Source organism: Cercospora beticola, chromosome 7, assembly GCF_033473495.1.
Source record: "Cercospora beticola chromosome 7, complete sequence".
Lineage (NCBI taxonomy): Eukaryota > Fungi > Ascomycota > Dothideomycetes > Mycosphaerellales > Mycosphaerellaceae > Cercospora > Cercospora beticola.
This window is the reverse complement of record NC_088941.1, coordinates 1,294,097-1,320,706: the sequence shown is the minus strand read 5'-3', so window position 1 is coordinate 1,320,706 and position 26,610 is coordinate 1,294,097. Positions and strand designations below refer to the sequence as shown.

At 53.1% G+C, this 26,610-nt stretch overlaps 11 protein-coding genes across 11 annotated transcripts; 7 read left to right on the top strand and 4 right to left on the bottom strand.

Annotated features, from left to right (window-relative positions):
* Positions 1-131: 131 nt before the first annotated feature.
* Positions 132-1,206, top strand: RHO25_010756 (uncharacterized protein; the record flags this gene model as incomplete). The annotated part of the gene is made up of 2 exons (XM_023602352.1): positions 132-439; positions 504-1,206. 2 exons carry the CDS (start codon positions 132-134, stop codon positions 1,204-1,206), a joined length of 1,011 nt encoding a protein of 336 aa, XP_023451314.1.
* Positions 1,207-1,467: 261 nt separating this feature from the next.
* On the bottom strand, positions 1,468-2,100 carry RHO25_010755 (uncharacterized protein; the record flags this gene model as incomplete). Its single annotated transcript, XM_023602353.2, has 2 exons — positions 1,468-1,949; positions 2,007-2,100. 2 exons carry the CDS (start codon positions 2,098-2,100, stop codon positions 1,468-1,470), a joined length of 576 nt encoding a protein of 191 aa, XP_023450838.1.
* A 1,101-nt stretch (positions 2,101-3,201) lies between these two features.
* RHO25_010754 (uncharacterized protein) lies at positions 3,202-4,658 on the top strand (the record flags this gene model as incomplete). The annotated part of the gene is made up of 2 exons (XM_023602354.2): positions 3,202-3,460; positions 3,514-4,658. The coding sequence occupies 2 exons, from the start codon at positions 3,202-3,204 to the stop codon at positions 4,656-4,658; spliced, it is 1,404 nt and encodes a 467-aa protein (XP_023451312.1).
* Positions 4,659-4,938: 280 nt separating this feature from the next.
* On the bottom strand, positions 4,939-5,577 carry RHO25_010753 (uncharacterized protein; the record flags this gene model as incomplete). The annotated part of the gene is made up of 4 exons (XM_023602355.1): positions 4,939-5,063; positions 5,126-5,207; positions 5,264-5,334; positions 5,379-5,577. 4 exons carry the CDS (start codon positions 5,575-5,577, stop codon positions 4,939-4,941), a joined length of 477 nt encoding a protein of 158 aa, XP_023451313.1.
* Positions 5,578-8,729: 3,152 nt separating this feature from the next.
* RHO25_010752 (uncharacterized protein) lies at positions 8,730-9,950 on the top strand (the record flags this gene model as incomplete). Its single annotated transcript, XM_023602356.1, has 1 exon — positions 8,730-9,950. One exon carries the CDS (start codon positions 8,730-8,732, stop codon positions 9,948-9,950), a length of 1,221 nt encoding a protein of 406 aa, XP_023450835.1.
* A 409-nt stretch (positions 9,951-10,359) lies between these two features.
* RHO25_010751 (uncharacterized protein) lies at positions 10,360-11,424 on the top strand (the record flags this gene model as incomplete). Its single annotated transcript, XM_023602357.2, has 2 exons — positions 10,360-10,608; positions 10,660-11,424. 2 exons carry the CDS (start codon positions 10,360-10,362, stop codon positions 11,422-11,424), a joined length of 1,014 nt encoding a protein of 337 aa, XP_023450837.1.
* Positions 11,425-12,583: 1,159 nt separating this feature from the next.
* RHO25_010750 (uncharacterized protein) lies at positions 12,584-12,883 on the top strand (the record flags this gene model as incomplete). Its single annotated transcript, XM_065603320.1, has 1 exon — positions 12,584-12,883. The coding sequence occupies one exon, from the start codon at positions 12,584-12,586 to the stop codon at positions 12,881-12,883; it is 300 nt and encodes a 99-aa protein (XP_065459392.1).
* A 1,460-nt stretch (positions 12,884-14,343) lies between these two features.
* On the top strand, positions 14,344-14,898 carry RHO25_010749 (uncharacterized protein; the record flags this gene model as incomplete). Its single annotated transcript, XM_065603319.1, has 1 exon — positions 14,344-14,898. One exon carries the CDS (start codon positions 14,344-14,346, stop codon positions 14,896-14,898), a length of 555 nt encoding a protein of 184 aa, XP_065459391.1.
* A 189-nt stretch (positions 14,899-15,087) lies between these two features.
* On the bottom strand, positions 15,088-19,214 carry RHO25_010748 (uncharacterized protein; the record flags this gene model as incomplete). Its single annotated transcript, XM_023602358.2, has 6 exons — positions 15,088-15,544; positions 15,594-15,928; positions 15,979-16,174; positions 16,222-16,665; positions 16,865-17,108; positions 17,162-19,214. The coding sequence occupies 6 exons, from the start codon at positions 19,212-19,214 to the stop codon at positions 15,088-15,090; spliced, it is 3,729 nt and encodes a 1,242-aa protein (XP_023450833.1).
* A 164-nt stretch (positions 19,215-19,378) lies between these two features.
* On the top strand, positions 19,379-21,874 carry RHO25_010747 (uncharacterized protein; the record flags this gene model as incomplete). The annotated part of the gene is made up of 1 exon (XM_023602359.2): positions 19,379-21,874. One exon carries the CDS (start codon positions 19,379-19,381, stop codon positions 21,872-21,874), a length of 2,496 nt encoding a protein of 831 aa, XP_023450834.1.
* Positions 21,875-22,500: 626 nt separating this feature from the next.
* On the bottom strand, positions 22,501-26,013 carry RHO25_010746 (uncharacterized protein; the record flags this gene model as incomplete). Its single annotated transcript, XM_065603318.1, has 2 exons — positions 22,501-25,836; positions 25,891-26,013. 2 exons carry the CDS (start codon positions 26,011-26,013, stop codon positions 22,501-22,503), a joined length of 3,459 nt encoding a protein of 1,152 aa, XP_065459390.1.
* Between the last annotated feature and the right edge of the window lie 597 nt (positions 26,014-26,610).

The window sequence follows — 26,610 nt, the reverse complement described above, 5'->3', positions numbered from 1 at the left end:
CTGTCTGAGCTATTTGGTTCTATCGAGGTGCGGTTGGCGTCTGTGTTTTGGAGCGCGCGGGACTGACTGCCGATAGTATCGAACAAAAGTTCTACAAGCTGCAAATCAAGCCCTGTCCTGGGTAGTCTACCATGTCACGAGCCTCGTTTCCAGAGGCATACATTGGCTGCAATGCCACTATCACGGACAAGAACCTATGCACATTGGAGACATGCTGTTTAGCACAGTCCTCTTTCCTCTACATACCAGACTATGCCGGGAACCTCTTCTACACTATATTCTTCGCGTTCTTTGTGCTTCCGCAATTGGTTTTGGGGTTCAAGTACAAGACATGGACCTACATGGCCGCCGTCATTCTAGGGCTCGGGGTGGAAGTTGGAGGATATGTGGGCAGGCTGGAGTTGAACGACAACCCTTTCAACAACGATGCATTCTTGGTGTAAGAAACATCCCAATTTGCCTATCATCGATTTGCGAACGAGTAACGCTGACCTCTCGAACAGATACCTCATCATGCTCACCATCGCTCCCGTCTTCCTTACAGCCGCAATCTACGTCTGCCTCTCCCGCATCATCATCTTATACGGCGAGCATCTGTCTCCGATCAAAGCTCGAACCGTGGCGATCTCCTTCATGTGCTCTGACTTCCTATCACTCGTGCTCCAAGCCGCCGGAGGTGCTGTAGCAGAGACCGCAGACGATGGATCGGACGAACAACAGACAGGTACGGATATCATGATAGCAGGTCTCCTTCTCCAAGCCATCTCGCTCTGCGTCTTCGCAGCGGCATGGGCATTCTTCCAACTCCGGGTCCTCAAAGGCCCGACAGATCAGAGACCGGATCGAGTTGCTACGCGTTCGCGGACGTTGTTCAAGGCTTTCCAGTGCGGACTCTTACTGTCGACTGTGCTCATCATCATTCGGTCAATTTACAGAGTGATCGAGCTTTGGGGAGGCTTCAGCGGCGACCTATGGAACGATGAAGTCGATTTCATGGTGCTTGACGGGGCGATGATTAGTTTGTCTGTTGTGATTATGACAGCCCTGCATCCGGGACCCGCGTTCAAAGAGCAATGGGTCGAATCAAGCTGGTCGAACAAAAGCAAGCATGATGACAACGGAATCGAGCTTTCGCAGAGAGCCGGGACTTCCGTTGCACGTGGGAAATCATTCGAGGATGAGGATGACCAGAGCCGTAGAGACTGATGGAACTGGACTCGGATGCACGACGTGACGATCTGGCCAACGCGGGCTGGAGGCCGAGAGAGATGCTGGCGATCAGCGAAACAATCCAGGCAATACTTGCCTGCAGCTTCGACTCATGGGCCATGGAGCCCCACCTGATATAGACGATAGAGAATTAGAATGAGTAATGAACTCCGAAGGTATCGAACTTTCTTCGATTGGCTGAACGACACATTGTCTTCCTTCGACGAGCCTCGGCATTCTGCAGTGTTACTGACACATCTAGACCTTCTTCGGGTCACTGCTAACGCCAGCTTCGACCAACTTCGCGTCAACCTTCTTCCTCCATTCCTGCAATTTGCCCATGAAACCACTGTGCTCTCCAGTCTTGTTCGGTTCGTGGTCCCATTCTTCCTCGTGATGCCTGATAAAGCCATCCTTGTCCAACAGCAAAGTCACTTTGCTATTCAGTGTCTTCTCGGGTGTCTTGTCCCCTTTGAAGACGTAGTGTTGTGTCAAGTCCAATACAATTACTGATCCGCCATTTTCGGGCCCGGCAACAGAAGTTGTGGGAATCCCGTCCGAGTTGTTGATCGACGCGATGGAAGAGGTTGTGCTCGGAAGGAGTTCACATTTTTGAGTCGTCGAAGAGGAGAACAATTTCGGCATGCCGTTGAATTGAGACATTATGCTTTCTTTGCCTTTGGCGATTGACACCGGGTCATGGAAGATTGCTGTGGGGTGGTAGTGGGTGTATGATTCGTCTGCAGGGCTGGTCAGCTGTGGGGATTGATAGTGTGGTAATACGGGAACGAGTCTACCAGTTGGGTTGATTTGGTACAATGAGAGGACTTCGTTGATGATGGTCTGTTCTGAGGCGCTGGGCTGGCGGCCCGTGATGTTTGTGGAAGTCATGGTTGAGCTGGTGTAGGTGTTCGTGGAAGGCAGGAAAGGGAACTCTTGATAAATCTTATGGGTCTTTGAGACTGGCGACGCTCTTCAGATTTGATGGCATATGTACAGACATGAGCTGATGTGATTGGCACCACGGGTCTGTTATGATGCACATATGACCGCTGCATCCAGTTTCTTGCATGATGGTGCAGATCGACCCTGGAGATTCTTGGTCGGTCATGCTCGCACGCTCCACGGGCCTCATATGTGCATTGTAGTAGTATCCTCATCGTCAGCGGCACTGGGCGCGACCCTCCTCACACTTATCGCAATGCTCCGCTCTCCATGGTCCTTGCGACATCCAAAAAGCCTCGTTGGCCTTGGCACCGAAGCACGATCTGCTCGGGGAGATACCCCTGGACATTCGTTACAACCAGACATAGCCGATTGAGTGAATCGAGCGCACATGTTGTGGAACGGGTCGTGGACTCCTCGAACAGGTAGGAGCAAATACGATGTTGTCAAGCACGAGCCCTTTGGGCGGAGAATCTATTGTTCCGCCACGCCAAGCATTTTCAGATGCACTCCGCGTGCAAGTTCTACCGAGGCATTTAAGCTTCACTCTAGTTCGTTGTCGATCTCCTTCGTATTGACTACGAGACACATTCTTCGACCTATTGAAGACGACGTGAGGCTCGCATTACCTCGTTCTCCAGCTTTCCTCCGGATCTCAGAAAGTATAGCACCCACAATCTGCAAGCGAAGGAGAGACGCTCAGTCCGACCTCAACGAACGTTCCTATCAAGAGAACGATCATCTGGACTATCAGCTGAAGAAAACCAAATGGATCTCGGCTACAGCCAGGAGCATTGTCCGGAATGCGGGACATCCTTGCAACCGTACGAGCAGAGGCATACGACTCGTGAGCACGAGGACAAATGCATGCAGGAACGTTTCCTAGACCTCCTCCGCAATATTGGTACCTGAGCCGGAGTACTTGCGGATTTGGGAAAGTAATGGAATCTGTACGACGTATAAAGATGCATAGACATGGTCTATATCCCAACATAGCTTTGGACTCACCTTGCTATTGCAGTGCAGAGTCGAGTTCTGCTGTTCTTCATGATGCTCTCGTTTGGGAAGAAATGGCTTCATGTCATTGCGCTGCTGGCATTGACCTTCGTTTTGGCTACTGGCCATCCTCAGAAGAGAGCAATCATTCCTGCGATTGATCCTTTCTACAAGCCGCCTGCTGGAATCGAATCCGCAGCTCCAGGAGAGATCCTACGCACCCGCCGTATTATTCCTGCGACATTTGGCCTCATTCCAACACTGGGAGTCGAAGCACATCAATTGCTGTATCGAACAACAGCGATCGATGGTGAGTGATGACAGCCTCTCGCAACTGAGCATGACACTCACAACAATATGCAGGCTCTGCTATTGCCGCCGTCACGACTGTCTTCAGACCGCTCGTAGCCAAGGCGGACCGGTTCGTGTCTTTTCACACAGCCTACGATGCTGCTGCAACAATCTGCAATCCCAGCTACACTTACCAACTTGGCGCAATTCCGTTCAACTTGATCACCAGCGTCGAATACCTGCTCCTGCAAGCTTTCCTCGCGTCGGGCTACATCGTATCCAGCCCGGACTACGAAGGACCAGACGCAGCATTCAGCGCGGGGCGGCTCTCTGGTACAGCCGTTCTGGACAGCATGCGAGCTGTGAAGAACTTCCGTACCACACTGCGGTTGTCGACTTCTAACCCCAAGATCGTCGGATATGGCTACTCCGGAGGTTCCATTGCTTCCGGCTGGGCTGCGCAACTCAATCCCACTTACGCTCCAGACGTGAAAGTCTCAGGCTGGGCTGCAGGCGGAATCGTGGCAAACCTGACAGGCACTGCAGTCTTCATCGACAACACCTTGTTCAGCGGTTTCCTCCCTGTCGCTTTCGCAGGCTTGAATAAGCCTAGCTCCTATGCCGCACGACTTGACCCTGTCATCGACCGGATCATCACACCAGCTGGACAAGCTCAGCTCGATTCCGTCAACCAGAATTGCGCCACCCAGCTGTTCACTTTTGCCGAGCAATCCGTCTTGAGCACAAACTTCCAATCCCTCGGTGACCAGGTCCTCTACCAAGCAGATATCGCATCTGTCCTCGCTCAACAAACCATGGGCCAAAGCAACACCGAGAAACCAATCGCCCCAGTCTACGTTTTCCACGCCTCCAACGACGAGATCATTCCCTACGCTGACGCTACTACCCTCGTCAACTCTTGGTGTTCCAAAGGCGTGTCGGTCGACTATGTCACCTACGCGGCTGGTGGTCACGCCACAACGGAAATTGTTGGCTTTGTGGGCGCGTTCCAATTTCTCGAGAAGGCCTTTGCTGGCACTTTGGGGTCGGGTTGCACGACTTCGACGAAGCTGGATGAGACTCTGAATCCTTTAGCGCTGGGACTGAACTTGGAGCCGATCTTGGTTCGCCTAATCGATGCTCTGGCGGCGCTGGGTAGAGGGGACGCGAATCTTAGGCAGGACTTGCGAGTATTGGACACAAAGATTGAGACTTGAGGCGTGCTGATCGGTCATGGTACAAGTGTTTGGCTGAGTTCGCCGAGATAACGATGGAAGGGCCAAAAAGTGCAGATGTAGATCACCGAAGGTCTTGCAAAGACAGGAGTTCAACATTGACATGTCGAAATTGTTCGCGACATGGCAGCCTTCTTTGTGATTATCACTTATCACTTGATACTGTCCTCCCTATGTACAGCCATGCTCTTTTCCATCTTCGTCTCATCACTTCCATCAGCGACGAACCCAGCATTGCTACTCAAGCATGCCCAAGGAAAATCTAGTGGCAGTAATGTTCGTACTTGTACTTGTCATCTGCACACTCCTTCTTCTGCTTCTGCCACTCTTTGTACTCGTCGTCGCACTCATTCTTCTGGTGCTGCCACTTCTTGTAGTCCTTCTTGCCTGTAGGAAGATGTGATCAATATCTGGACATTTCAAGACGTGAGACACGAGAGTCAACTTACACTGATCATCCTTGTCCTTGCAGGCCTTCTCCTCCTTCGTGCACTTGCTCTTGTGCTGGTGACCCCACTTGGTCTTGCAGTTCTGTAGCAGGTCAGTGTGTGAGATGAGAAAAGGGGATAGATGTTAATAGAACTCACATCCCAGTTCTTCTTGTTGTAGCTGTTGTCCTTCTCGCATTGATCATAGCCGTGCTTGTAGTGGTCCTCCTCTGTAAATCTAGTCAGCGATGAAATGGTTACACAGTCCTAGGACTCTGCTCGCCCTTCTTGCACTCCTTGTACTCGTGCTCCTCCTCGTACTCCTCCTTCTGGCACTTCTCCCACTTGCTCTTGTAGTGGGAGCACTTGTTCCAGGTGCGCTCGACAAGGTCGACGGAGGCATCCGCCTCTGGAGCTGGGGCGGCGATGACACCGACGGCCAGGGTGGCCATAGCGATGATGGAGAACTTCATGATGAAGGATGTGTTTGGAGGGGTGAGCTGTGCTGGAAAGCTATGGATGTGATGATGGTAGGATGGATGAGGACTTCAGTATGGAAAGTTGTTGCCCTTTATACAATGTGCTGCTCCTACATTCATCGTCGATGGCTACTTTGCTTCAGAGCGTCGATTCTTACCCCGCATGAACGACTCCAGTCTCGAGATCATGACAAGACGCCAGAGATCTTGCTTGTTCGCACCGTCTTCGCAACTTGGCCTTCTTGCCGTACGCCTGCTGCGTTGTTCATGCGATGGCGGGAGCTCGTCGCCTGGTCTACCGCTATCTAAGAGCGCGAGTGGTCCAGTAGAAACGAACGCGAGAGACAAGGGCCCGCGGATAAGGCTTAGTCGGCTTGCTCGATGAGATGCAGACGGCAGGATGCAGCTATATCGCGCGTGAAGAAGGAAAGGAGAAGTGAAAAAGAGTCGTTGATCGTCTTGGCAGCCTCTCTGACTAGGTACCAAAACAGCCACACGTGGTCGCAGATCGGCCATATCGGGATGTAGTGAGCTTGATGAGGAAGTGAGCCAAGAAGGGCATGACTGGATTGACTTCCATGGCACAGCTAGCTGTCCTGACGCGGAGCATAGTGAGCAATCCGCTGTTTTTGGACACTCGTATTCGGGCCAGATCGTTTCATGCCGCGATTCGCAATCTTGCACAGGGTGGAGAGGTCTTCTTTGAGAGGGAGGTCGGTCCCTAGATCTTGTGTAGTCAATTGATACGTCGCCATTTCCAAGAAGACATGGCTGTGCAGAGCTGCCACCACAACTTGATTTACAATGAACAGAAGCTCCAGCAAAGTGATGACGTGTGAATTACCTTTGGAAAGACAACGACAGGAAATCTGCGCAAGGCTGAAGCTACGGCAGGAACACGCATGCTGCCGAACTGCCGCTATTGGGTGCTGCAAAGATGTGCCGTGTCTTGTGTACAGGTTCGGGCCATGCGCGCTTGTCACACAGTTTCCCCGGACCGATTTGGCGAGGCATGGCAAGAAGAAGCGCAGTTAGCTCATCTCCTAGACACAGTCGGGCGAAGCTGAGGCTTCCGCTTGCGTGAATGCAAATCAATTCTCTGACAATGTTGCGCGTCTGCCCTAGACACGCCATCTTCTCTATGCCGCGAGGCTAGTTCGGATCGAGCGTTTGCGCATTATGATCACATCCATGCTGTAGCTTCGAGACCATGTATCGCTGCGGCTTGCATGCAGAGACATGACTCTGTAGTTTCCCAGGAAGGCTAGGGCATTTGTTGTCAATGCATATACAGCCCGTGTTAGGATAGCCCGTCTCACGTGGGTTGATGTGTTCCCTTGTGGCTGCAGCTTCTCGGTGGCTGATGATCAGGCCAGAGTGCAGGTCCTCGGAGCTAGAGTGCTGGCGTATTTTATGTGTTAGCCTAAGATCGCTCGGCGGCACCGTACGATATTTTAGAAGTAGTTGGCGATTACCACACGTCCACGTAGCGCTGGCATCCTATTGTCCGCTCTTGCAAAGCTCTTGTGCACTGACACTTTTGCTGACACGTTGTCACAATGTTATCCCATCCTAGTAATGAAGCTGCACCACCCCTCAACAGGTGGATCGAACGAGAAGTCTCATTAAGGTTTCTCCTTCCGACGCCAGCGGCAAGGCGGTTCCAAAAGAACTGCCGGCCAAGAGATCGTGACGATCTCGAACTTCCGGCTTGTCTCGGTGCCAGATTTGGACGTACCAGGCACAGTAGTCAGGTGAGGAGAACTGTGGAGGAGTGGTCAATGGCCTCCAACCTTCTTCCATGCTCATCATGCTGTTGGTCAGAAATGCCAAGGGCCTACTTCATAACACGCCGCTGATTCATGTGCATCGTCCAACAATCGTTCTTACTTTGCATCGTTTCGTGGCAGACGCAGTAAATGTATGGTATCGTCAGATCATGTGTTTTCAAAACCACTGTGGCTTCCCTCAACGCTATGAGCTCGGGCTTCGTTGTGACCGCAGTACCCATCAGCGAACACCCGAAGAGCAAGTGAAGTTGGTGTGGTAAGATAAGGCGCACGGCCACAGTTGTGCAAACGTGATCAAATCCACTGACACAGTCCCTAATCGGTACTCTGTCCCAGGCAAAAGGAATATGGCCTGGGTAAATCACAAGCTTTTTCCTCACCGTCAATCCAAGTCCTTTTGCGAAAGCGACATTGCAGTAGCGGCGATCTGGTAGAGATTGGTCATCGGAAGATGCAGCGTCGCGCCACATGCACGTACCAAAGTCAATGGCCTCGGCGTCTTGCGGCAGACGAGTTCCAAGGGCCAATTTTGCTTCTTGGCACGCCATGCGAATGCTCGGAGGATTGAGCTCAATTTGGCGGACCAGCGAGACGTATTTGTAGATGAGCAGTCAGGTTGTCTGCGTGCATCGTCAGGGGAAGACGCGATTGAAGAAATGCCAAGAGTCTCGCCCGGCGAGGTCAGCAGTGGTCATTTGCAGTCTTTCCCGGTATCTCGATATTTAAGTTGTTATCTTGCAAGTCGATGGCATGATCTCAGACGCACAGGATTGTTGTAGAGGCGGAAGGTGGGCACATGTGGGCAACTCAGTCGGAGGACGAGTTCAAGTTGCTGGCGGAGAATCACGGCCCGAGCCAAGCACCGTCACAATTTCCCGCCGTCCTTTCCTCTCCTTCTCCTCCCGAAAGCGAGAAGACGACAACGAATCTCGCACCTCACCTTCACCAAGAAAAGGGCACTTTCGGCAATAGTTGTGGGTAAAGCTGTTCGACGAAAGTCATCATCGCATTCTGCAATGACGGCATAGAAAGTGGTCGCCAGCTTCGTGCACATTAGTCCATTCCTGCTGGGGTCCAGTCCTAAACTCCAGCGACCGCGATGCGTCGTCATTGCTTTGGAATTGAGCATCGGCAGCATCGAGGCCATCGACAGAAATGACGCTCTCAGAACGTTCTGGTTACACAATGCGGCCCGTCATCCTAAGTTGGCAAAGATCGAGCCGCAATTTACGGCGAAAATTCACCGCAAACAGGCAATCAGGAAACAGCTTATGATAGAGTGACCTGCGCTACGCTACTAATGAGTGAAGGAACATGAAGCTAATCACTTAGTAAAGCTTGTCTCTATACTACATTATGGCTCCGATCAATGTCCTCATCGTTGGCGGCGGCATAGCTGGCCCAGCCGCAGCATTCTGGCTAGCGAAAGCTGGTCACAATGTCACCATTATCGAGCGCGCTCCTGGTCTCCTTAAAGCTGGACAAGGAATCGATATCGAAGGCCCAGCTAGAGACATCGTTGAGAAGATGGGGCTCCTGGAAGAGATGAAGGCCAGAGCCACGAACGAAGGAGGCTTTGCGTTTGCAGACGATGACGGCAAACCTATCGCAGCGATTGCAGGAGGTCTCACGCAGGAAATTGAGATCATGCGCGGAGACATGTGCGAGGTCTTGTGCAATGCTGCGGACAAATTCGAAAATGTCTCATTTCGATACAAGACCAAGATCACCGAGCTTCAACAAACCGAAAACCAGGTCGAAGTGTTCTTTGATGATGGGACCCAGGGCATGTATGATGCAGTGATCGGAGCTGATGGCATGAGATCGAGAACTCGTGATCTGGCATTCGACGAGAAGACGAAAGCCAATGCCTTCAGAGCTCGCGACCACTATTGTGCATATTTCTCCATCCCGGCAGAGGAAAGTGACAGGCCCAACTCACGCTGGCAGCATGCAACCCGCGGACGAAGCATTCTTCTTCGACCTCACACCGACACAATATCTTCAGCGTATCTGATGCAGATGGACAAGTCCGATGAGCTAGCAGCAGCATGTCGTGCCCCCAAAGACGTGCAGAAGAAAGCAATAGCCAAGACCTTTGAAGGTGTAGGCGGCTTGGCACCACGACTTGTCAAAGGCATGCTCGAGAGCGAGAACTTCTACTACGATTCGATATCGCAGATCAAACTGGACAAATGGTCGGAAGGTCGCGTGGCTCTGGTTGGCGATGCAGCGTACGCCCCTTCCGCAATCTCTGGACAAGGAGTCATTCTCTCAGTCTTGGGAGCGTACACGATTGCAGGCGAGCTATCTGAGAACCCTCAGGATTCAGTCGCAGCCTTCAGGGCGTATGAGGCCAGGCTTCGGACGCATGTGGAAAAGATGCAATACATTCCATTGAATGGAAAGGCTCCCAGGCTAGCTAATCCACTTACCAGTCTCGGGATCTGGGGCGCACGTTTAGCTTTCAGGATCATTGCCTGGACTGGAATTTGGAAGCTCTTCAATCTCAAGGGGCGGAAGTATACCCTGCCTGAGTATCCGAACATGACCAAAGTAGGTTCTCAAAAGACATGATTTGAGAGCTGTGATACCGGTCTCTGTATTTCCTTCCATTTGCGGCAGCTGCTCTCACATTGAGCGTACATTCGCCCTGGATTTATCGACAAATGGGGACAAATGGATAATTTGGTAGGGTCTTGGGCCCTTCAATGCCACATTGGAATCCACATGCGGTAGATGTGCTCGAGGAACATGTGACATTGCACCTCATTCACTTGCATACCTGGTGACACATGAAGAAAACGGCCATGCAGCGTTCCTTCACCACGCCTCATTCACTGCGCGAAACGTCTTCCCAGCCACTTAAGAGACATTGCTCCCTCATTGAACTCACCCACGAACATCAACCTACACCAACGTCAACATCGCCTTCGAACTGTCTACACAACACAATCCGCAATTACAACATCGCAAACTCTTCACAATGCGAGTCAGCCTCGATCGCTCCACTGGTCAGTATGTTCCATTCCCTTCCCCTGCAAGCGAGAATCGGGCGGGCGCGGCGGCGGCGGGAAGCACGGAGTATGAATCATCGCATCAGCGATACCGCGACGCGGTAAAGAAGGCGGGCACTCCGCAGGAGATCGAATTCGCAAAGAAGAGATTCGAGTATGAGATCAACACCCCGGTACCATATCCATACCGCAGCTGGACCGCATTCCGCAACAACAATGTAAGTCAAGGAATCTGTTGAGCAACTAGACAGCCGCTCACTGCTCCATAGGCATCGTACAGAGCCACAACATGGCAAGGCGCCATGTACAACGAACGCCAGAACCCCATTGCACTACCTGAATCGCAGCCTACTGGATTGCGGCCCACTGGAGTCCAGACGGCAGTGTCGATGAGACAGAATGAGGCCGCCACAGAGGCGGAAATCAACGAGGCCATCGGCACCGACGACGAAGAGGATGGCGCGTACGAAGCCGACGAAGAAGAGACCGACCGTGACATCGCCCGTACCGACTCGCGCCTCAACTTGAGAACGACCGGACCAAAGAACTCGCGCTCGCGTTTTGCCACCGCTTCGAAGCGCCTGCCATCACAAGGTCAAGGTCAGTCGCCACAAGGCATTCGCAAGCAGGCAACTCCGCGCCGCGCAATACGCTCGCGCACCGCAACACCCTCACTCACCGGCTCGCCTGCACGTGGCCCTCGCGGTGGATACACCCGCCCCGCTCCGCCAACCTCACCTCCATCAAACGCCACCTTCACTGCCGGCAGTGAGCCCATTCCAGCCACAGTTCTCTGCTCAGTCAACGAAATCAAGGCTGTACCGCCACACAACGGCTACCCGAGCATCAAGCCACTCGGCAAGGTGCCGATGCTTGACGGCAGGTACGGCTACATTGAGCGCGGTTCGGAACTGATGGAGTTTTACGGCGATACGCGCCTCTTTACTGAGAAGTGGTGGAAGTTCTTGGCGGTGGGTGGTCAGGGCAGGAAGGATCTAGTGAAGCAGATGGGGCTTGGCGATGTGCAGCCATGAGAAGTGAGGGGCACGTGCATGAAGTGATGGCGATATTGGGTGGCTGGAGGGTTAAATGAAGGCAAATAGAATGGTATTGGAAGGTACGATTTGCACATGATTCTTCACTTTCAGCCCTCTTTTTGCAAACTGATACCGGCGTTGCGGGGTAGGTGAAGTGAAGTGAAGGCCGAACTGGCTGGGCCAGCTGGATTTGGCAGGAACGGTTTGACTCATAATTTACATGAAAACGCTCACTTCTTATGCAAAAATTTCGCTAAGTCCTTTTGTGCTAGCCCTCTCTCTGATTCCAGTTCGCTCTGCTCGCCAATGGATGTCAATATGCCGTCCAGTTCAGGTCAGTCCATTTGCTCGAGACACCCTTTTTGCTGGTGTTTCTCCGCTCATAATCACTCTCCGAAGCTATCGAATATCAAAGAGCTGCCCACGTCAGGTCGGTAAATTTACTAGAAACATACCCAACTCTGGGCCTTTCTCCAGTCAGCGTCGCCCTTCGAAGCCACTGAATGTCAACCCGCCGGCCAGTCCACGTCAGTCCATTTGTCTGAGATGTCTCATATGCGACCACTCTCTCCGATTGCTTCCACTCTTCAGAGCCAACAAATATCAACAAGCGGCCCAACTCAGGTCAGTACGTTTGCCTGAGAGACGCCATTTGCTATCACCCTCTCCGATTGCATTTACTCTTCCGCGCCAACGGGTCTCAATACGCGGTCCAGCTCAGATCAGTTCATCCGCCGGAGTCGTCCCTTCTGCTAACCCTTTCTCCGATGCCAATAAATCTTCGAAGTCAACGAATATCAACACGCAGCCCAGCTCAGCCCAGTCCATTCGCCGGAGTGACCCCTAATGCTAGCTCTGACTCTGATCATCGTCGCCCTACCAAGCCACTGAAGACCAACACGCGGCCCAGCTTAGGTCGATTCGCTGGTTTGAGATGATGTCTCTGCCAACCCTTTCTCCGAGTGCAGTCACCCTTTCAAGCCAATGAATCTCGACATGCGAGCCACTTCAGGTCAGTCAAGTTGTCGGAGTCATCCGCCTTGCTCGGCATTTCTCTGAATACATTTACTCTGCGCAGCCAACATGTGTGAAGAAGCTATGAAGCAGCACACAGGGCCCAAAAGAAGAGAAGATTCCATGTGGAGTTCGCTTCTCAATGAACAGCGCCAACAGCCAAATACCTTCGGTAGTGCTAGTGCTCAAGATTGCTCGGACCGCTGACGCCCAGTATTCTTCCATCGTCGTCGAGAATCCACAAAACAACCCGTTATCGGCGATGACGAACAGACCTGCCGCAAAAGATTCAAAGCATGTTGAGGAGAAGATGAAGCGCAAAGCCGAGTATCTCGAGCGGGAGGCCAAGCGACAGCAGCAGGAGGCTGAAGATGCTGCTCAATCCAAGGATGACGGCGGAGAAGAAGCGGCTGCCGAAGAAGAGAATGCAACGCACGTTTGAAAGGTAAGTATACCTACCACTCGCCAGGACTTCCTCTGCGCTGACCCTGTCTCAGATCATTTCCACCCCACGGAGCCATTGGGTGTAGATATGCGGTGCAGATCAGGGCATTCCATTCGCCTCACTGGTTTGTCTGCAGATGTTCATATGCCTCTCTCTCGTCCGCCCCTTGTCGTTCGTCCGCTGCGTTGTCCGAACAAGTAGCACCTGGTTACTACCCACCTCGCTTCTAGCAGGTGTGGTTTCGCACATCACAGCATACGACTGCGAAGTTCACACCAAAGTGACTTCAAGGCGACACGACGACACCCAGCTATCGCACAACGACGACTACGGCACCTGCGTCCACACTCGATACTCTGGTCGCTGTACCCGCTCTTCTCCGATGATCTTGGCCCCGCAAAGCTGAAGGATGCAGACACGACATGCAACCCAGCTACCTTTTCTTGCTGGAGGCGAGCTGTAATTCTACTCCTCTCTGATGTCAGTGCACTCTGCGTAGCCAAAAAGAATTAACACGATACGCAGCTCAGCCATAATCAGCTACTGGAGACAGTCGCTGTGCTAGCCTCTCTCTGATTCAATTCACTCTGCCACGGCAACGAACGCAAAACCGAGCTCCAGTCCATTTACTTGCTGCTATTGAAGACACTCTCCCTTCCCCATATCTTCCCGGCGTGGCAACACCTCCCGAACAGCCATGGTCTTGCTTATGCTCCTTATCTAGCTCCAATTACTGCGTTGACGCCAACGAGAGTGAACACGATCTCCAATCGGGCTGCTTCCTTCTGCTGGAGACAATTTACGTCCCTAACTTTCTCCAATTTCAATCTTGTCATCGAAGCCAATGAAGGACGACAAGAGCTCCTACATAACTACTTCTTTCTGCCACAGAAAGCTCATTTTTCTGCCTATCTCTAATTTCAATTTACTCTACAATGCCAAATGGAGGTAACCAGGAGGTCCATTTTGGCAACTCTATTCTGGAGGATATTTTGCTTTCTCTGCTTGCAGTTCACTGTGCGAAGCCACTGGGTCCAAAGTTACAATGCATTTCAGCTACTGTCCTCTACAAGAAACGGAATGCCAATCTCTCCCTTCCACGCCAACTCCTTCTTCCGACACCAATTCCTTCCTTTGACAACACCGATCCCCTCCGCAAGCCCACAGAACACCAGCACGTAATGGCTTTCACTAGCATCATCTGGCAGAAACGGTTCACTAGTGTTGTAAGAACGCACTGCTTGCCTTTCTAGAACCCCTCACATGTGATTGTAGTCTACTCTCGTGCTAGCTCTTTCTCCAATTCCATTCACTCTACGTAGCCAATAGATATAACCACAGCCTCAACCCCAATCTCCTCCCATCTACACAAGACACAAACCGTGAAGCCTTCGCAAGTACCCCATACCACACTCAGTCAATCCATTCCATCCAAAAACCCCACTCCCTGCCCCCAGATGTCCCGTTCCAACCCTCCCCCTCCCTCTCAAAATCCCAGAGACAACAATGCCCCCAAACCACCGTCCCTCTCCATCCAAGAAGCTCTCGCCAAAATCAACAAAGAACGCCTCGCAAATCTCAACAGCACTGGGCTTCCAAGACCAACACTTCAACCCAGCGCTTCCAGCAACGCACCGTACAGATTCGTGAACCCTCGCGACGTGGAACAAGTAGACACAACCGAATTCTGGCGAGCTGGAGGAGAAACCGAAGACGAGCAAGATGGTGAATTTTTCAGGGAGAGGAGTCGTCAGGAGCAGAAGCAGAAGGAGGAGGCGAAAAGGGCTGCCGATGAAAAGAGGGGAAAGGAGAACGCAAGCGCAGAGAAGGACGTGCAGGGTGAGGTTGATGAGCAAGTCGATGATGAAAATGGCGAGCTTCAACCAGAACCAGCGAGTCCCAAACCAGAAAAGAAGGGTGAGAACGAGTGGAAGTACTTGAAAAAGATCGCGGGCCTTCCACCGAAGAGGAGGTCGGCTGCCAGGAGAGACACAGACAGCAACGCGGGATGAAGTGCCGCTTGGGTTGTTATTCATCAAGCGCTCTGATATACGGCAAGGCTCGGTTCGTCAATTACAGTTTCTATTGCTCCGCATCGATTAGGATCGTATGCTAGAGAGCAGTATGGGCTATTTATGTCGTGATGGCTCGTCAATGCACACAGTCATCAGTCTCATACTTCTTTCCGTCATTTTTCAGCCTCACTCAAAGGCCCTTGGCAAGCCAGAGTAGCTGCCGAGAGTAGTGACCTTGTAACGATCCAGCTCTCGTAAAGCCGCACCAGCAGCGATGTACTTGAAGCTCTGCAGCTTTCCCACTCGCAGGTCCTGGTAGCCTGACTCCGTGACAGCGACTTCGAGACAGGCAAGTGCGCGAGGAAGAGCTTCGATCTCGCGATCACTGTACTCTTCGCCGTACAAGTCGTCAAGGTCCTCGACTTGCTCCATCAGGTCATCGCCATGCGTGATGCGGAGATTGCAGTAGTCGACGATATGCTTGAAGCGGTTGCGCATGGTCTCGCCGAGTTCGCGAAGTTGCTTGCCATCGGGTCCATTGTGGCGTCCCAGGATCTCGCCGGCGAAGACTTCGCTTTCAGTAAGTGCCTTTTGGGGAGTGGGCTCGCAGTCGTACATCAGATTCGCGAGACTTTCTTCGTAGCTAGCACGTGGGTTAGCGCTTGGCCGCAGAAAAGGAATGGGTTACTCACCTGGCACGGATATCTCGCGCCAGATCTTTGTGCTGTGTGTACAGATTGCCACCGAAAGTGACTGTAGCAGTGTGCACAGCGTATTGTAACACCTGAGGCATTAGATCTCTGCGAGAGCGAGCGCCGTTGGCGACCCGAAAATCTTTTTGCATGTCTGCCAGGAACTGGCGCTCGTCGATCCGCCGGTACAACTTGCCGAGCGCCTTCTGGCTTTCGTAGTACCGCATTGGGCGGCGTTCTGCGTCGATTCTATCGAAGGCTTCGTCCTGCCCATCGTCTTCCTCCTCGAGAGCGAGTAGACCTTCTGTGGACACCGTAACGCGAGGATTCGGAGCCTGGGATTCGTCAACATCGGAACCACCCCAACTGATTCGCTTTCACTCACCATGAAATCAGGCTTGAACCTGGGAAATTTTGGTGCACCCTGCATGTTAGCTGGTTCACCAGTCTTGCTGTAGTCCACTGCCGTAGATGCCAACGCGGCAAGCTTGATGCAGTCCGGATCCAGTGTGCCTCGTTGGCGCTGGTCTGCAAGCTGCAGGTGTTGGTTGGAAATTACGCCCAATTTATCGTTCTCCATGCTGCACACACGTCAGCAGATGTAAAAGTTTCGAGAATCTAGACGTACAATGTCACAAAGAAGTCGCTCATGTCTTTTCGTGTCACGTCTCTCGCTAATTCGACCGGCGGAACTCGTGGGTAATCTGCAGGCATGTAGGTTACGCGAGGGATCAACGAGGGATCCCAGATGACATTGTAGAGATCTCCGTCGAGATCTCCGCCGCTGAGCATGCTGGGCAGGTCGCGCGTTCCCCACTTGCTGAAGACAACGACATTGGACAGCTGCCGGTTGGGGTTGTTGACTGGGACGTCAACGGCGTTAACGAGCTGGATATCACCAGGGTGCAGTGCCGGCGATCGAGTGATGGCGATGTTGTCCCTCACGAGCACCTGCTTTCCCCCTTCAGGCGCCTTCTCGGTAATGACGAAGATTTCACCCTCTTTCAAGTATCCGGTCTCATCTGGCAGACCGTAAAGTGTGACACCTTTCTCGACTGGGATCCGGCCGCGGCTGCGAGATGTCAGTATATTACTATGCATATTGGTGCCGTATTGCACTGCTTTCATAATTGCCGGCGGAGGAAGGGCAATTGGGTATCAGAGGGGCTTTTGCAGCGGACTTTTGCTCGAGGTCAAGCCTTTGAGCGGCCGACCATCTGTAGTTGCGGATGAAAGAATGCCTTGCAGCGATGATTCTGAGATGCACTTACTGCTTGATGTCACGAAGTTCAGCGATCACTGCGAGCTCCACGGCCTTGTACAAGAATTCGTCGGTGTGGTAGTCGAGTCCGATCTGGCCCAGGTATCGAATCAACATGGGCAAGCCACTGGCCTTGCTGTGCGAGACCTCATCCAAGAAGTGGCCGGTATTGATTGAAGACTGCGTCATCATTTTCAGTCGCCGCATTGCTGCGTCTTGTAGCGTCGTGAACGCTTCCAGTGGCACCAGAAGATCTGTCATCACTGTGTCAATACAACTGGTTGAGTGGTGCGTGTGGAGCACTCACCTTCAAGGATCTTGATGAACTGTCGGTTGAGAATCATAGGAAGCGGACGAAATGCCGCGCCGCAGATCTCAAAATCCCACACTGACTCGGTGATGTATTTTGTCATGTTGTCCCGTAGCATCAGGCGTTTGCCACGCAGCCGGGAGTCCAGAGCGACCATGCCCTTTGCGCCTTGAAACCGAATTTGCAAAGCTGTAGGCTTCAGCATCCGCTTCGTACCATAACGCTGCCACACCTCTCGCAGCAGGTCCAATGAGATTGTGCCTGCGCCATCTGCAAAATCACGACCATTCCGTACAACCATATCGAGTTTGAAGACTTGCTCCTGCTCTATGCGCACACTCGTGTTGGTATCGGTGAAGTTCTGGCCAATACGGGCGGCACATTTCGCGGGAGTACGGATCTTCGAAAAGTCCCCGAGCGCTTTGAGGACATGCTCCGCGAGCATGAGAGTGCCATCTCTGACGAAGGGAGCCATGAACCAACATGACTGACTGCGCAATGACGAGTGCGAGAAACCCAAAAAAGAGAAAGCCTTGCCAGCGATGAGGATACTGTTATCAAGGATGCCTTTGACGCGTTCGTGATAAATTCGACTGTAATTGCTGTTCCAGTCGTGGCTTACTCTGCCACCAGACTCTTCTTGAAACAGGACTCTGACGAAGTGATCCGTCTTGTCGGAATACTGTCGCAAGACGCGATTGGTTGGTTCCGGTTCAGGCCCTGCTAGTCGAATAGACGTTGGTGTGATGATGACCTTGTGGATGAGGTTGATATGACTGTAGCGCTTTGCCAATTCGTAGGGGTTGTCAGGCGCATACGCATCATAGCCGGCGACACAGGTTTCCAGCATTTCTTCGAGAGCACCGATAGAGAAGTCTTGAGCTTGAGACTCTGGGCCTGGCATCGGTAGATTTCGAGCGAACAGACGCAGTCCAGAAACAGTCTCGTGCAAGCCGTGCGCCCTGTGGATTCTGGATATGCGTGGCAGCAGATCTGCGACTTTGTCCGGTGGCAGAAATCCGTTTCGCGCCAGCCGGTCGATCTGGAAGAGGAGTTGAAAAGGTCGGTTACCATATCTGCTCTGGTCAGAAAGCTCGTGATTGAGGCGAGTGAAAGCTGCATCCATGGTCTCCCGTGGGATGTCCACGGCCGTCTTCAGGCCGAGGACAGCGCACTTCTCACTGCGGGACACGATCGTTCGGATGTTGGACAGCTTGGTTCTATCACGCAGTCCGATCCTGTAGACGAAACAATGGCCGACGGCGCGTGCATGTGCGGGGTTCAGAGAGGAGATACGGTGCTTTCTTGCTGGCTGGTTGGTCTGCTGTGGCGTGCGGTTCCCGAGATTGGCTGCGGCCATCTGTGCGAGCAGAGTACCAAGGCCATCGTGGTCGTCGAACATGTCGAATTCATACATCTTTGGTGCAGTATAGCAGGTGAAGGTCACAGAGGGAAAATCGGACGTGCCAAGCACGATGTCGTGGCAGTCCTGGTAAGGAATATCGACGCGGTGTTTGAGGGTGCCTGTAACATCCAAGATGATACGTGCTTCTCGACGACCAAAGATGACCTTGCCGGAGACGTGATGAGAGGCGTGGGTGATGAAGATGAGCTTTGGTTGGCTTCGGAGACGAGCGTCTTTGGAGGATTCCCAGTTGCCGCATTGCAGAACATCGCAGAGGAACTCGTTGCTGGCCTTGGGCTGGGCGGCTTCTGGGGCTGGTTTGGGCTTCTGCAGCTGTATTGTCTGCTCATGCATCAGAGCACGCAGAGAGAAGTCGCTTGGCTCATTGCGACTCTTTGCAATGTGCAACTGCTTGTTGCCATAGCGAAGAGGGAGCAGAGGACGTCGATTGCGATTGGTCCCAAAGGCCTTGAGAAAGGCTTCGCCCGCATTGACATCGAGGACAGTGATATTGGCACTCGGTTTGCCTCGGAATTTCTCGATGTGGAACTGATGTACGCCGCACTGCTTCAGCGGCCTGTCGAAAGTGCGTTCCAGCTCGCGATGAGTGATGGTGCTGGGGAGACTGGACACGTAGATGTCCATGAGGGGCGATGTCAGTTGCGGTGCGTGAAGGTGGAAGTGGAGTGGAGGGCGCCTCGCTTGTACAGCCAATCAGCAGCCGCGACCAACTTTCACACCTCCAAGCTGTCAACATGTGAAGACGGCAGTCCTTTTGAAACACTGACGCTGGTGAATTGGCTGGCACCATGGACGCCGACACTCGAGTGCAGGACTACCTGGATGACAAGTTGCAGTCAGCTGCTGATCTCGACTCGCTGGATGCGTTGCTGGCCACGGTCCAGGAACAGCAGGACTTGTTGAAGCGCCAGCTCGAAGATGCGAAGCGAGACCACGACGAGGCCACGCGGACCTACGAATCCCACAAGTCGTCCCTTCATGCTTCGGTGCAGACATTCCAGCAAGAGCAGAGCGATATCGATCTCCGACTACAGATCATCACCCAGTCGGACACCAGCGACGATGCTGTCGTCACATTCGAGGCGACTATGGCCAAGCTGCGAAAGTTGGACATGGCGGCAGGATACGTGGAGTTGCTGAACGAAGTCGACCGATTGAAGGGTGAATGTCTGGCACAACTCGGAAAGGACGATGATGCCGCACTCGCGCCGTATAAGCAGCTGCAGCAGCTGGCGGCAGGTCTGGAAGCACTACACGATGCCACGGAAGGTGCAGCCCCGCATCTGATCGATCACATTCAGCGTGCAGTCAAAGACCTACGAGGCACCGTTCGCACGGCCATTGCGGCCAACCTGGAGAAAACGCTGCAGAAGATGAACTGGCCGAAGACCAAAGGCCACGTGCCTCTCGCGTTGGAGCAGGAGTGGCAGACTATCATCGGCAGGTTGCTGGATCTGCAGAAGCCCGAACTGGAAGCCCGAGAGCAGAAGCAGCAAAAGGACGATCCGCCTCCACTCCTGCCGTTCGAAGTGCTCGTCCACCCTCTTGAGCAACGCTTCGATTACCACTTCTCCGGCAACCGGCCCACGAACCGACTTGACAAGCCTGAAATCTTCCTGAACCACGTCCTCGAACTGATCGCTGAATGCTCGAGCTTTGTTCAAGACAACCTGCAACCCCTCTTGCTCAAGCACTTTGGCCGCACGGACCTTGCCTTCACGCCTGCGTATATCGATGCCATCTCCGCCTTGATCACCGCTCTTCTTCCCATGCTGCAGGACAAGCTGGAAAATGTAGCCCGCCAATCCACCTCCCAGCCCGGCCTCTTCAGCAATCTGGTGCAAGAAGTGATCCGCTTTGACAACGTCATTAAAGACGACTACTCATACTCTCCCTCTTCGCCGGCGCTGATCTGGCGTGGCCTGTCCTACTTCCTTCTCGAGACCTGCAACTACTTCGATCAGTGGCTTTCCTTCGAACGCGATTTCGCCTTGACCCGCTACCAGAACATTATTGACTCTTCTGACGCTGGCGAGCTCGACCATGATGCAGTGAGCGCGGGAGCAACCACACCCAGCAAGGCCGCCGTCCGTCTCAATGATCTTCTCGAAACAATCACTGGCCGCTATCGTTATCTCTCTAGCTACAGTCAACGCGTACGTTTCCTCATCGATATCCAGATCCACATTTTCGATACCTACCACGGCCGCTTGCAGCAAGCCTTGGATGCATATTCCAGCATGACTTCCACTCTCGGTCGTACTATGGCCAACGTGTCTAAGGAGCAGCTGGCAGATCTCCAAGGTGTCAAGGGTCTCGACCGACTTTGTAGAATTTTCGGCTCTGCAGATTACCTGGAACGCGCCATGCGTGACTGGAGCGACGATCTCTTCTTTCTGGAGCTCTGGGACGAGATGAACAATCGCCACAAGAGCACCGAGACTGCCAATAACAGGATCGGTAGCTGGTCTGAACTCCAGCAGAAGACGAGCTCCGCACTCGGCGCCGAAAACGAAGGTGGCCTAGAAGGAGCTCTGTTCGATGAAACTGCCTCGAGCTACCACCGCCTTCGTGCCAGAAGCGAAAACGTCCTCATTGAGACACTGAAGTATGATGTCCAACAAGCACTCAAACCTTACAGTGCAGTCAACACGTGGGCATCCTTGTCTAGCTCTACCAGCTCTGCTTCTTCCGCCGAACTGGACCCTGCGCTCAACCTGTTAACTGAGTACTTTGCTTTCCTGCGCAAAGCTCTTGGCAAAGCGCCTCTACGACGAATCGGACGACAAGTTTGCCATGCCATCGAGACTTATATCTGGGGTTACGTCTTACAGGGCAAATCTGCGTTCTCAACTGCCGGCGCGACCCAACTCACAACAGACCTCGGAGCATTATGCAATGTCATTGATCGATACATGGGCACCGGACAAGCGCAAATCGGCCTGCGGAGATTGCTCGAAGGTGTGACATTATTGAGTTTACCCGTCAGAGGGGAGATACCGCGTGTACAGATCGCTTCTCCTGAGGGCAACATTGATGATGCCGATGATGACGAGACTGCTGCTTGGGGCGATGACGACAATGCCGATGGCGTTGATGGCACTCCATCTTCCCCAAGGGATGCGGCGGATGGCTCGAAATCGATGAGTCTCTTCCAAGCGGAGAGACTAGTGTTCATGAACAACGAGAGCGCAAGACTCGTGTTGGAGCAGTTGGGCTTAGACACATTGAGTGAACAGGATGCGCGAGCGATTCTGAGGCAGAGAGTGGAGATATCGAGTTAGACAAAACCTGCCTTCTACATATTAGGTAGATAGAGGAGCGAAAGACATCGAGTGCTCTCAAGCATTCTCTTTTCCTATATCTCTCAACTTGATGATCTGCTTGAGCCGCTTCTGAAACCCTACAATCCTCGCCCGTCCTCATTTCATATCGTCCTTCACGGTGCTCGAAGGTCGCTCACTGGCTAGCATTGAATGATACACTTTAGCCATCGTCATTGCCTCTTCAACTATAGTTGATGCTCTACACCTGGCATGAACAAGGAAAAAACCAAAAGGGACGAGAGTGGGAAAGAGACCAAGAGTAGACGCAACCGCCATCACACCAGATCATGCCGAAAGGAAGAAGAAAGTGGAAGGGTGGTACTCCATTGTTTAAACCATTCAAATTTGCCATCCAAACTCCGTGCCCTATGCAACCGACCAGTCCATGAACTCCGAATCCATGCAAATACAATCCACAACCTCCGTGCCCGTCCATGCGACCAGTCATTACATTCCTTCGTGCCAATTCATTACCATTCATCCCATCACTCCACCTCTTTTGTCGTTTTATCGTCGCTCATACCATAACACTCATCGTTCATCATACATCGTTGTCCCTTCATTCATACATCATATCATCATACTCAAGCCCTCCAAGTCATCTGCATCCTCCTCCCATCTTCCCATCTCGCACTACCATCCGGATACTCATTCCACACACCATTAGGTCCAACAGCCACAGGCGAAGCCGCAGGAGCAGCAACAGTCTCAGCCACAGCCACGGCATTCGGATCAGCCGCGTTCACGGGAGCTGCAGCAGCGCCGGCAGCGAGGGTCGGGGTCGAAGCGGGGGAAATAGAAAGGGGAACTGCAAGGTTAGTATTAGATGCGACCAGAACATTATTCGGGGAGGTCGCGGTAGCATCGGCGGCGTCAAAGTATTCGGTGTAAGTCGCTCCAGCGACAACCGCATAACCACTGTATGTGGCTCCCGCGGCATCGACAAATTCGGTCTGGGTTGCTCCTGCGGTATCGACGTATTCTCGGTAAGTAGATCCGCCAGCGACGTATTCGGTAAAAGTAGCTCCTGTCACTACAGAAGCGGTAAAAGTTGTTCCGTATGCGACGTACTCCGTGATCGATGCGGCTGTGGCGCCAGCTGCGAGGACTTGCGTTTGGGTTGCTCCAGCAGCATCGACAGACTGTCTGTACGTTGACCCATCGGCGACGTAATCAGTATAGGATGCTCCAGCTACGACGGACGCCGTATATGTCTGACCATTCGCAACATATTCCGTGAGTGTCGCAGCTGAAGCTGTCGCTACCGAGGCGGTCGCCGCTGTACCATTCACTGCAGCAACGTTGGCTGATGTAGCTGTGGCCGCAGCATCGGTGGCGGCAGCCGGGTTGTAATCCGTCTGTGTTACTCCAGCGGCGTCGACGGAGACTCTATAGGTTGCTCCGTTGGCGACATAGTCGGTGTACGAGGCTCCAGCCACGACGGATGCCGTGTACGTTTGACCATTAGTGACATACTCCGTTAGAGTCGCTGCTGAAGCCGTTGCCGCCAAAGCATTCGCTGCTGTACCATTCGCTGCGGACGCGTTGGTTGCGGTGGCATTCGCTGCCGAAGCATTTGCCACTGTGCCATTCAACGCTGCATCGTTTGCCGATGTAGCTGTTGCTGCAGAGTCTGTAGCAGCAGTTGGGTTGAAGTCCGTCTGTGTTGCTCCGGCGGCGTCCACAGAAACTCTGTAGGTCGAACCATCCACGAGGTAATCCGTGTACGATGCTCCAGCTACGACAGAAGCCGTGTATGTCGCTCCATATGCGACGTATTCAGTGAGAGTTGCCGATGCAGCTGTGGCGGCCAAGTCCGAGGCGGTGCTGGCAGCGGCGGAATCGTTGGAAGCGGCATTGTCGGTTGGAAAAGCACTTGGTGTGGCCGCTGTACCATCAGCAGCAGAGGCAACCAAAGCTGAGGTACTGGCGGCGGCGGCCAGATCTGTTGCTGCCGCATTGACAGAGTCTGTATTCGCAGCTGCATCAGCACCCGCAGAAGTTGAAGCATTGGCACCCGAGACGTCAGCAGAATCCAGAGATCCAGACGAGGACGCAGAATCATCGGCTTCAGACGCGTCGGTGCTCTCGTCGCTAGATGTAGCAACAGTCGAGTTTGCCAAGTTCGATGACAACGCTGCGCTGGCAGACTCCGTGGTGGCAGCGTCGGTAGCAGAAGAGGCCAAGGACTGGGTGGAATTGGATGCCTGTCCGTTGATAGCCGTACCATTTATGGCATCCATGCGGCCATTAGGATTGTTGACCAGGAGTTGCTTCACGCCAGGCAACCACTTCTCGTTCGCCTTCGCTTGCGTGATGTCCCACACCATTACACCGCCGAAACTCTTAAACCTCTGCGAGTATTCGATAACGGGCGTCAACTGCTCAATAGTAGCATAGCCTGATCCAGCTCCAGTCACACCGCCCGGCACGCCGAGGAAGACCTTGACTGATGCAGGAGCGGCGGACGACTGTCTCTTGGTCAGGCTAGTGCTGTTGGCAGCATAACGCGATGTAGCATTCTTAGCCCAGGTATCCCAGGCGTCGAAGTTGAAATTGGCCTGAGCGTCGGAGGTGTTGGTGTAGGATTGCACGCCGCAGTAGTTGTTGTAGAACTGCACAAAAACAGCGTCGAACCTGACTTCGCTATCGAGAAGATCTGAGACGGCGGCATCTGGGTAAGGACACTGTGGTGCAGCTGTCAAGTAGAACTGCTTGCTGGCATCGGCGTCCATCAGCTCGCGAAGGCGTCGGACAAATGGCAAGAAGTTTTGCGTTGCAGACTCGATATCAATGTCGAAGCCGTCAACAGCTGCGTTGCCGAATGGTCGGAGAACTGGAGCGGCTTGTCGGCGTCTCAGGCGGGCAGTAGTGACATTAGCGAAGGAGTTTGATGCGACAGTGCTCGAGGAAACATTGGCATTGGCGACGGCGTTGACCTCGCCGGTAGCTGCAGCTCCGCTCGCGAATTCCGTCGTGGTAGAGGTGCGGTACACAGTCGAAGTCACAAAAGACAGCAGAGACGCGTCTTGAGCAGCAGCAGATTCTGAGGCGGCAGCGGAATTCGAGGAGGCGGCGGAGTCTGTTGGGTCTGCCTCTGCCTCCGCATTGGTTGGGTTGACAGTTGGAATGGTGTTTGTATCCATTGCATCGTTGCCTGTCGACGTTGCCGTAGCGGAGGGGTTGAGCGCTGAGCCAGGATTCTCGTCCCCAGTCACAAATTCAACGCCGCTGCCTGCAGGTTGCTGTTGGCCTGTGGCATTCGCGCTGGAAGAGGCCGCTTGAGCACTGGATGCCTGCGCTGTGCCAGTCTCGGCGGCAGCATCAATGGTATCGGATGACAGCGAACTGTCATCGAGGTCATTCTGGGTCTGAGTGCCGGTGGTGGCTTGAGCATCGGATGCGGACAGAGAGGTTGTAAGGGCATCGGCTTGAACAGCAACGGGAGATGCAGATTCTGCGCCATCAGCAGTTGGACCGAAAGTCCTCCAGACCATTTCTGCGGCTGATATGGCAGCATCTTCACTCGCGAATCCACCCTCCGTGTACGTGGCGCCACCGATGCTCAGCAGAATCGTCTTGTTGTACTGTTCCTGGCAAGTTGTTATGTCTTGGCCAATGGTTTCTCCACAGTCGAGGAGTCCGGTTCCTGAAAAGATGCTGCAGTTGTTCCCTGTGTTAGCGAAGTTCACGACCATTCTTTGCTCACCTGATGCTGTCGTATCGTCAGACCCATTCGCCACGACCGTCTGGTTCAGCCCAAAGTATGAGTTGATAGATGTGTTGTATCGTGAGTTGTAGCCCCCCGTCATTTGTATCATGAAAGCTAGGGGGATGATATCAACGTCAGTATCAGCACAATACGTTGCAAGGCTTTGTTGCGCTTGAGGTCCATTGGCTTGTCCGTAAGAATTTTGACCCTATCATGACATCGATTAGTGAGTTAGTGATGAGCATCAAAGGAGAAGTAATACCCAATAAGCAGCTATGTTGGTCGACGAGTCAAAGCCAGCTCCGAGAACGCCACTCGCCATGAGGAGGCCGGTAGAAGCCGCCAGGCTCGAAGCACGCGTCTTCGTCGGCCGTAGTGGCGGCATCGCATATAAAGTTCTGTTTGCTTGGGTAGGTAAAGTGGGGGCACAGCTTGTTCCACACGAGAGAGGAACAGCAAAGGTTGTGTCGGGGAGGTAGTGAGGGAGAAGGAGTTGTGAATGTGGAGGAGATTCGAGATGAGCAGGCATGTAGGGTGCAGCATTGCCTGCACAAGATATAGAAGACATGGCAGCGGATGTAGAGCTGTGCTTCTATACCGTTAGTGGAGTCGCATGTAGGCTAGACAACAGTTGCTCCGGCAGAGCATAGGACGATTTTCATAGTGTCTAAGAAAAGCAATGCCACAGTCAAAGGCCACCATCTGATGGTTCGCCGAGGGCGACAGTAACTTCTTGTGGTAATTGCCAAAGTGGCGATGCTTGTTGTGGTGGCTCGTCGCTAGAGATACCCCAACGTCGAGGCCTGGACAGGTGGTAGCCTTCAGAAGGCGTTGGACGGAGCGTCCTATAAGCCAGGCTTCTGCGCATGGTCGCGTGCGTTGCCTCTTGCGCCCCTCTCTTGTGATGAACTGTTGACAATACCGAATTGCGCTTGGCTTGATCGAATTAGCTGGGAACGGCCGACCATCACGGGACTCGGCA